Source organism: Balaenoptera musculus, chromosome 11 (assembly GCF_009873245.2).
Source record: "Balaenoptera musculus isolate JJ_BM4_2016_0621 chromosome 11, mBalMus1.pri.v3, whole genome shotgun sequence".
In the NCBI taxonomy this organism is placed as follows: Eukaryota; Metazoa; Chordata; class Mammalia; order Artiodactyla; family Balaenopteridae; genus Balaenoptera; species Balaenoptera musculus.
Window position 1 is genome coordinate 36,871,688 of NC_045795.1, and position 10,444 is coordinate 36,882,131.

General features: G+C 44.2%; 1 protein-coding gene across 2 annotated transcripts in view; it reads right to left on the minus strand.

The window, feature by feature from the left end:
- ZFAND3 (zinc finger AN1-type containing 3) overlaps window positions 1–10,005 on the minus strand; it is a 336,221-nt gene extending 326,216 nt beyond the window's left edge. Inside the window, exon 1 of one of the 2 annotated variants that reach the window (XM_036869699.1) lies at window positions 9,457–10,005. In XM_036869699.1, coding sequence (XP_036725594.1) covers window positions 9,457–9,520 — 64 coding nt within the window. In that variant the 5' untranslated portion in view covers window positions 9,521–10,005. The remainder of the gene's footprint in view (window positions 1–9,456) is intronic. The other variant, XM_036869698.1, reaches the window with a different exon arrangement.
- Between the last annotated feature and the right edge of the window lie 439 nt (window positions 10,006–10,444).

The window sequence follows — 10,444 nt, forward strand, 5'->3', positions numbered from 1 at the left end:
TTATTTTTAAAGGTGAGTAGCACAGCTCTGTGTTATGTTAAAAGAGAAAGGCAAGCTAGATAAAACTGTATAGGGTCATACACCGTGAAGATTTTGTATATACACGCAAAGTTTCATATGCAAACACAAAGACTTGAAAAACCTGGTTTTCTGAATTTCAGTGGCATCTGAAGAAAATGAAGAATACCATCCATCCATCCCCAGAACAGAAACCAAGAAATCATAAATCTAGAAACAACATACAATGAAATACACCACACTCTCTCCCACCTCCAGTTTATTATTTCTTGCTGGTTAATACACACCTGGACAGTTAAGAATGACTGTATTATTCAATCTATTCTGTGTCTCATTCATTATGTTGAAAAAAAATTCTTTCAGGAGAGAACTTTCCTAACACATCTATCTATATAAAGCACTCTAAAAAGGGCTGAAATTGAAAAACAATGACCTGAAATAGGCAGAGACTTTGAAAGCATGGACATGATCAGCAAAGCCCCCCCACCCAATCTATGTTCTCCAAATTCCTGCCCCACTCTTCCCATTAGGTACCCATTAAGCTAGAGAACACTTCTCACACCCTGTTCAGGAATGCTATCAGCACAACCATGTTAAGAAAACCAAATGACTGCAGGAAGAGTATTTGCGATACTTTTGAATGACTAGAATACTTCTCCTTCCAGGAAGTGTGGCTAAGAGTGTGATTATTCATATAAATGCACTTCAACTTACCAGTGTGTAAGAGTCCAAGAGGTAGATAAGACATGAACAACTGTTACTCCGTATCACTCCACTTTAGCAGAAAGAAATGAGAAATGGCACTCCCCAGAAGGTCCCAAGTACAACATCACCAACCTAACTTTTTACCAGGACATTAATGAGGCAGCAATGAGGCTAAATAGAGCCTGTCCACAAACTAGAAACACAAAATGCTGTGGTGTGGTCTGCCCTCATCCCCCCTTCTCCCCCAACCAGAGTGGTCACAGCTGCAACCCATGATCTTTCCCAGGACATTCTTCTGCCCTAACACAAAACTGCACCTGTCTATAATACAGGACATTTGGTACAGTTGAATGAACAGATGCAGTTAGCTAGTACTACATCTTCTTCCTACTGCATTCTTCCTTCCTCTGGTGAACAGCTGCAGCCACAAATTCAGATGTCAGGCACTGTTTGCAGCTCTGTCCCCTGGCCTCAAGGATGACATGGCATTTTCATTCATCTTGTTCCATTCTCTCAGTCTGGTACATCACAGATCAGTTTGGTTTTGCCCACTGCTGCTGGATATTCCAACATACTCCACCTTCCCCTGTATACAAGGCCTTGAATGTACCCGAAAATCCAATGCATTTATCCCTAATCATATATCAAAAGCTGTCATATGAGATTTATATTTGTGAATCTACAAAAGTCATAGTCCAAGGTGAATACCTTCAAAAATTCTCTCACTAAAGAAAAAAAGAAAAGAAAAAAGATTCTGTATTAGTCCAACGTCTCCCTGTATAGGCCTCTGAGGTTGACAGTTTAATAGACTTAAGAAAGGGGCAAAGATGACTGACCCAAAAGCTAACATGAAAAAAAAAGTTCAAATTATAGACTAACTTGTACTGAAATTTTAATTCCCAAAACTGATCAAAGGAGCACTTCCCAGTAATCTGAATTAACAATAGGACTGCTTCCCCCTTTGGAAATAAAATATGTTGGAGCTGGAGGGAATAAAAAAACACAGAGCTAAATTAAACAAGCCCCACATTTTCAGAATATGAGAGAAAACAGGGATCTAGAGAACTCACAAGAAAATAAGCTTGAATGTCAACTGTTTCTTAATAAAACTAGAAAAAAAGAAAAAAAAATAGGCTTGAAAATCCTGGTTGCCTATCAGGTCAACATTCTAGAAGAGCACTGTCCAACAGAACTTTTTGGGAGGATGAAGTGTTCTGTATCTGTGTTCCCCAACGGGGTAGCCACCAGCTACTGAGACAGAGAGTACTTAAAATATAGCTAGTGTAACTCAAAACCATACTGGACAGAACAATTCTAGAATGCAGTCTTAGATTCTGGTTATTAAAAACTTCAAATAAAGCTGCTTAACCTCCCTTCTGCATTGAACACACATAGGAAATTTCTTCCTTATATCTAAATATCTCATTCAGCAACATAATTTTGTTACATAGGGACCCAGCCCAAAGCAGGCTCAGCCTGTTTCTCAAAGCCCCTACCAGAACCGAGTGACATCAGTGTTATCCACCCAGTTGGAATGAAGGCCCTCTTTTGCAAACCACTCTGACACGAAGTCCCACAACAAGCCTGAATCTGGACAGTTTTTTAAGTGTCTGATTAAAATTATACAAGTTTTGAGTTGTGACTGGTCAAATTCCTACATGTAGCTTTGATGAGATACTGAACTTAACCTTTCTTCAAAAGAAAAAAGAACTTTTAACCTCAATCTTGATCTATAATTATTGTGGTAGTTCAAAATTTTGCATCAGTTTGCACAGACACACCTCCGTATGACCTAATAAAAAAATCCAAATTATATTAGTTCTCACCATCTTCATACTCTGCCCTCAATAAATAATATTTAATGCACTAGGGTTTCATTTTAAAAAACTTTATTCAAAGAATTCTTAGCCCTCTGATTTTTCCAGCTAGAAAAAGGTTAACTTGTAAAAATTAATGTTAACTTTAATACTATTAAAGACTATGACGAGATTTTTACTCAAAACTTTTCAGCAGACTTAAAGTGCTATGTTCTCTTTTTTGGGGGGGGGGGGCGGCGATGAGGGGAGGAGAGTGGTGAATGGGAAGGAGAAGAATGAATGGGGAGGAGAAGAGAATTATACCAAAAGAGCCTATGTCCTATATGTTAACTGGATCTAACTCTAAAAAGCTATTGTCTCAAACCAATGTAAACAAAGAACATGTTTTCTTAAAAAATAAAATTATCTCCCAGTGTTCCATCACTGCAAAGGGGCAAATTTTTCTGGATACCCAAATGTAATCAGGAAAATGGGGCAGACAGATAAATGTATTGACAGTGAATATTTCATATAAATCATGTTGCATCTTCAGATGCACACAAAACTCAAAAATGCAAAGTAAAACTGCATGACTCCTTGGTATTTACCCAAAGGAGTTGAAAACTTATGTCCACAAAAACCTGCACATGGATGTTTATAGCAGCTTTATTCATAATTGCCAACACTTGGAAGCAACCAAGATGTCCTTCAGTAGGTGAACGGATAAACTGTGATACATATAGACAATTGAATCTTAAAGTGCTAAAAAGAAATGAGCTATCAAGCCACAAAAAGACAAGGAGGAACCTTAAATGCATACTACTAAGTGAAAGAAGCCAATCTGGAAATGTTACATACTGTATGATTCCAACTATATGACATTCTGGAAAAGGCAAAACGATAGAGTAAAAAGATGAGTGGTTGACAGGGGTTGGGAGGAGGGAGTGATGAATAGGTAAGAGCAAAGAGGATTTTCAGGGCAGTGAAACTACTCTATATGATACTGTAATAGATACATGTCACTATAATTCATCCAATCCCACAGGCTGTACAACACCAAGAGTGAACCGTAGTGTAAACCATGGACTTTGGGTGATAATGACATGTCAATGTAGGTTCATCACTGTTACAAATGCACCACTGTGGTGGGGATGCTGATAATAAGGGAGGCTGTGCATGGGAGGGAGCAGGGGGTATATGGGAAATCTCTGTACCTTACTCTCAATTGTGCTCTGAACCTAAAACTGCTCTAAAAATATAAAATCTTTAAAAAAAAAAAAAAGTAAAACTGTGCAAATGAGCTGTTTTGTGTTTAAGAGAATGTTTAAGGGGGTTTTATAATCAGATGGATAACTAGTGACATCACTGGAATGAACATTCTACTGATTAACTAACTAGTGATTCATGCTGTGTTCACATGGAATTTGAAAGCCCAGGTTAAGCTGGTTGAAGTGTGGCAACATGTTCCAATTGGGAGACAGAGATTGATAAATCAAAAATGAGTGTGAGGGCCACACACTACTAGGAGCCAAGCAAACTTGCCATATAACGCACAGAGTGACAGAAACAGAGTTCTACATCAATTCCCAAGGCCTGGGCTCAGAGAAAATAAAAGAAACAATAAAAATAAATAACTTCTGTTTAAGCTAACTAGTCAGTATCTTGGTTGAATCAACTTTCTACCAGTAACCATTTCAGGAACAGAATTTATTTTGTAAGATTACTCTTGATCTCTGCCGTAACTCCATCTTTACTTAAAATTCATCATTATCTAGCAGATCTAGTTGGTAAGTAAAATGCTTCTCAACAGAATAGATCACAAAAATGAAATATTAATAAAATCTATTTCCCTGGGCTTCCCTGGTGGCACAGTGGTTGAGAAGCTGCCTGCCAATGCAGGGGACATGGGTTCGAGCCCTGGTCTGGGAAGATCCCACATGCCGCGGAGCAACTGGGCCCACGAGCCACAACTACTGAGCCTGCGCGTCTGGAGCTTGTGCTCCGCAACAAGAGAGGCCGCGACAGTTAGAGGCCCGCGCAACGCGATGAAGAGTGGCCCCCGCTCGCCGCAACTAGAGAAAGCCCTCGCACAGAAACGAACACCCAACACAGCCAAAAATAAAATAAATAAATAAATTTATTTATTTAAAAAAAAAATATCTATTTCCCTAAAGAAAATGTACCCATGTAATATTTCTTTTATGACATGATTCATCAGAAAATAAATCTAACATCTTTTTTTTTATCAAAACAATGAATCGTTTACCTAATAAATCCTATATCTAAAATACTCCAGGGACTTCCCTGGTGGCGCAGTGGTTAAGAATCCACCTGCCAACGCAGGGGACACGGGTTCGAGCCGCAGTCCAGGAAGATCCCACATGCTGCAGAGCAACTAAGCCTGTGCGCCACAACTACTGAGCCTGTGCTCTAGAGCCCACAAGCCACAACTACTGAGCCCACGTGCCACAACTACTAAAGCCCGCGTGCCTAGAGCCCGTGCTCCATAACAAGAGAAGCCACCGCAATGAGAAGCCTGCACACCGCAACAAACAGTAGCCCTCACTCGCCGCAACTAGAGAAAGCCCGCGCGCAGCAACGAAGACTCAACACAGCCAAAAATAAATAAATAAATTTATTTTTAAAATAAAATAAAATACTCCATTATTCCCTAAATATCAGACTGAACACTTATGTCTACTATACTTTAAATTTACTTATGAAAAGAATAACACTTCTCAAAGTTTCCATTAAATTACACTGTAATACAGATTGTCTCCAATTATAAAGGCAGAATATCAATAATTGTAATTAGATATTTATACTTAATATGCAGAATTTGAAAATAAAGTCCATCTTTCCCCCATCCTAATTAATTACCCGTTCTATCACCTTATAATACACTAAGGATATTCTTATTGTCTTCTTCCTGTCTTTTTTAAATAATATTCTAGATCTGCTCTCTCAAAAACTTTTGAAAATATCTATGAAGAATCTATATCCCTCAGTACATTTTGTAGCTTCAACTAATACCACTTATGTCTACATGATTTAAAAGTGCTTTTACATATGTATTTCCACTAAAAAAAATACACCAATTGACTATTTCATTTCAGATTTGACAATTATAAACTAGCATGACTTTTTGCATGATTACTGAATGCCTAAAATAAGCCAAAAAAATGCTCATGCTCATATTTCACTAAAAGTTTTAAGTCCATGTCTCAGGGAAAAAAAATATTTTTGGTCATTAACCCTAAAAACATTTATGTGCTATACAAACACCTTGCAACCTTAGTAAATCCTCAACAATTTCCAAGGTAGCAAAGTTTCCCAGTGGTCTCTCTATAACACATTAATTACCTACACTCCATTTCACAATATAAAACCAAGGAGAAAACTAGAAATTTTGAGTGTTCTAAGCACTAACACATTTGCACTGCATGCTCCTCTTGGCATTCTCCTTTCTCATTGCAGTCCCACAAGACCCACCTGAAAGCTCTCCTGTGTTAACCAACCCCCACTGATTGGTGTCCTGAGTGGACAATGCTGGGCAGCAAGTCCTTCCGCCTAAGTCACTAGAGCGAAGAGCAATCCTAAAGGAACTGCCTTTAGTCCGCTAGTACCAGAACATTCTGCTAAGAGGCTCCTCAGCAAAGGGCTGGGTGTGGGCCCTGGCCAGCTGACTTCACAGACCTGCGGCTTCCGCAGAGTGCAATGCTGACTAAAGTTTCTAGAGAACACACTCACCTTCATGCTCATGAAGGGAAAAGGCAAGTTACCTCCTGAATGGCTTTGACATCTACTTCTCTCCATCCTCCCTGGCCACTACACAGGTATAGTAATCCCCTGGGGATCACTCCTCCTGACAAGTCTTCTGTACCTCTGGACTTTACAACATGCCACAAACATACAGACACCACATTCACACACACACACACACATACACACACACAATCATACCCACATACACAGGCCACCCTCAAGATCATCCAGTAATCTTTCACATTAAAGAAAATCACCTCACAACCCACTCAAAGTTCTGCAACAGCTCCCCAGTGCACTCAGGATAAAAATCCAAAGTCTTAAGCATCACATATGGGGCCCTGTATCACCAACTGCTCTCACCATCTCAGCCTCATTTCTAGCTGACCCCTCTTCACAATCTACCAATCCTCTACAATGAACTTTCAGCTGATCAAATGTGTAGTGCTCTCTCTAACATCCAGGCCTTCATCCAAGCTCTCCCCTCTGCCTGACAGAAAACACTCTTCTCCCTATTTCCATTCTCTCCCAATCTTCCCGCAGGCCTAGGCTGGCGTCACCCTCCAGGCTACCTTCCTCTACATCCATCTCAACTGGAGTAGGTGCCCCTCCTAACAAACCCTATTCCAAGCCTAACACACTTCATTGTAACTGGTGTTTTTACTCCTCTATGCCCCCTGCTCCCAGAGAATGGTGCCAGTGACCCTCTTGTCTACCATAATATCAGAGGCACTCAAATATGTGCTAAATATGTTATAAGTTTACTTAATGAACATAACATGAATGTAGCCCATGCAATAAGGAAAACATGTTCAAAATCAGTCATGATATAATGGAAACTAGACAGCAATTTCCTTATACTTTGGTATAAACTGCAAACTACACAGGCACCTTTAGGAAAGGTTAAAACATTACACATTAAAAAGAACAGCTTCGGGGCTTCCCTGGTGGCGCAGTGGTTGAGAGTCTGCCTGCCAATGGAGGGGACACGGGTTCGAGCCCTGGTCTGGGAAGATCCCACGTGCCGCAGAGCGGCTGGGCCCGTGAGTCACAACTACTGAGCCTGCGCGTCTGGAGCCTGTGCTCCTCAACAGGAGAGGCCGCGATGGTGAGAGGCCCGCGCACCGCGATGAGGAGTGGCCCCCGCTTGCCGCTGCTGGAGGAAGCCCTCCCACAGAGGCGAGGACCCAACACAGCCAATAAATAAATAAAATGAATAAAAAAAAAAAGAACAGCTTCCACCATAAAGATATTAGTTTCGCCTAACTCCTGTTAGGCAAATTGCAGTTCATAAAAAGTGCCATATTGAAAGTATCAAAAAAGCAGCCCTGGTTGCTTATAGGTCAAGTATGGCATCAGTGTAACTATTCCTCTCTACTACCAAACTCTCCTTGCATTACTCAGAACCTTGCTCAGTTTCTAAGTCTTGATGTAAATCTTGGTCCCAAAGACATTAACGTGTTGCCAGGAAATAGACCTCTGATACATCCTGGGCATCAGCTGCCACTGGCAGCTACTTTCTCTGAGCCACATGTCTTCTTATGAGTTACAATCTGAGGCTTGTGACACCAGATTTTTCCAGGGCAGCAGACTGATGTCATAAACGTGATGGTACTAAGCACTCTACAGAGCTCATCAGCTCCACCCTGAAATCCCTGAATGCAAAGGCAAGTTTCCCGTCTATAAATAATGCCTGAGTTTTCCCATCTACAAATAAAGAGAGAATGGTTCCCACTTAATAAGATTCTTGTGGGAATTAGATTGCCTATGAAAGCACTTAGCAGACAACACAATTATTTTCAAGTCAAAAAGAAGGGGAGACTATAAAACCTAAGATATTTTCACATCTTCAGAACTTTTGGTAACGCCGTAACTTATTTTTCGCTAATATCCTTTCACCAAGAAATTTTTGAGAAAAAAAAGGCTGAAAGATAAGAAAATGAGATTTTTTTTTTGTCATAACCTTTGGATATGACAAACTCCACAGAAATCTACACTAAGATCCACTTTCTAATCTTTCTCTGCACTCCCAAAAACCATAGCCTTAATTTCTACCTCAATCATATAATTTATGAAGATAAAATACTTCAATACATCTTCCCAAGATGCCCTCACCAGAAATAATCATTTCCTTACTGCCTGTATGCACCTCCAAATATACTGAATCTTTGGAAAATAAAACAAAACAAAAAAAGAGGTAAATCACAAAAGCTGGCCTTCAAAGTCTCCAGTTTCCTTACAATAGATCTAGAATCATAAGTTATGATGGAGGCACCTGTCTGGTAAGAGGGGTGGCAATCCATAAAAACTCCAAGTGTAACAAGGAGAATTTAAACTGTAACTACAGGTGGAAAAGTTCATTTCCCACCTCAAATATTTTCACTCTAACACAGGATGGCCAAGCAAGAATATAGGCTGGCCAAGGTGAATATTTTTATCATTTAAAAAAAAAAATGGGGACAGAAGGGAATTTGAGCCAATTAAGCAAATTGGCTCTCACGTTCCTAAGCCTAGCTGACTTGAGGTTTTTTTTTTTTGACAAGGGAATCTTACAGACCTTCTGAAACAAACGTGTTTGAAATACGGTGAGACCTCAACAGTCTTATAACTTTACCCAAGCCTGGGTTCTGGGCTCGACTTTTAAAAATGGGTGACGTGTTAACAACTTCCTAAAAGCAAATGGGGCACTAGGATATAATTTAGGAAGTGATGATGCAAGTCTCTGGGGGACAGGGAGGAGGGGAGGTGAAAAAGTCAGAGGAAATACCCTCCTGGTTCCTGGGCACCAACTCATACCAAGGAGGGGAGGAAAGGCTGGCCTCCACAAGCCAAGGGAAGGGGGCACCCCAGCTCCACCGGGAGGTGCCAACGCCGCCCCCTCATCCCTGAACGCAGCCCTGCCCCCCTCACCAGTAGCCCGGGCGGCCCCTTTCGGCCCGAGCCTCTGGCAGGCGAGTCCCCGAGGGTGGCAGGGCACCCCATGCAGGGCCTTCTCTGCCCACCCCCAGCTCCCCACCCGGTGCCCCTCCCCAGGACGCGGCCCCTGCCCCCTCCCCGCAGGCCCAGCCTGGGCCCAGCCCCCAGGGTTCCGGCCTCCCCGGGCCGCGAGGCCTGCCCGGGCAGCCCCGGCGCCCGCGCCCCGGCCCCCGCCCCCACCCAGCCAGGCACTTACCCCCAGAAGCCGCAGGGACAGCGAGGCGGCAGACTGGGCGCTTTGCTGCGCTCGCTCCCGGCATCTCCCATGGTGCTCGGCGGCGGCGGCGGAGCTCGGCGGCGGCAGCGGTGGCAGCGGCTGGGCCTGGGCCCCGCTCGAAGGAGGAGGAGGAGGAGGCGGCGGCGGCGTCGGGGGTCTCGGGGCGGGGGGAGGGGGAGGGAGCGGGCGCGCGGGCGGGCGCGAGTCCGGGGCTCCGAGCCGGGATTCCAGGCCGGTCAGCTGGAGGCGGGCCGCACCACTCGGCCTTCGGAGATGGGGGGGCCGGGGGGTGTAGAGGGAGGGGAGCTGAGGAGGTGGGGCGTACGGGTGAACCGAGGACCACGGGGGAGGAGGGAAGTCCTGGCGCCCTCGGCAGCTCCCACCGCCGCTCCCAGCCAGAGTGATGTCCCGTGCGGCGGCGCTGGGAAGGACCTGAGGCCCCCCCCCCACCTCGGCTTTAGCGTAGCGGCGGCCGCTGTGAAGCCACAGGCCCCGCTCGCTCCGTAACACCCTCCCCTCCCTCGGAGGCTGCGCTGACCGGACAATGGCCGCTCCGCCCCCTCCCCGCCTCACGCACCCCTCCCAAGGAGTCACAATGGTCTCGCCGGGGGGAAGCCGCCGCCAAAGCCCAGCAGCTGATCAGCTGGGATCCGGGCGTGCCACTTTGTTCAGCGCCTCAAAGGAAGAGGACGGGACCGTGGGCAAAGCCGAGACCGTAGAGCTATCACTCAGCGACGGGCCTCGGAGGCTTTCCTATTCTTGGAACTTTAAAATCTTAAGGAAACTTACCTTCCCCTGTTTGAAGAAGGGGAGCAGGCTTCTGAGTACTCTGGGGCACGTTACCTCCCCCCCAAACGCGAATGGTACGCCCCAAGCGAGAGGGGGAGGAGCAGCTTAGTTGTTTAGGGTTAGTTGAACCAGTCCCAGAGCGGCGGCGAAGCGCCGCGCATGCGCTCGGAGAATCCCA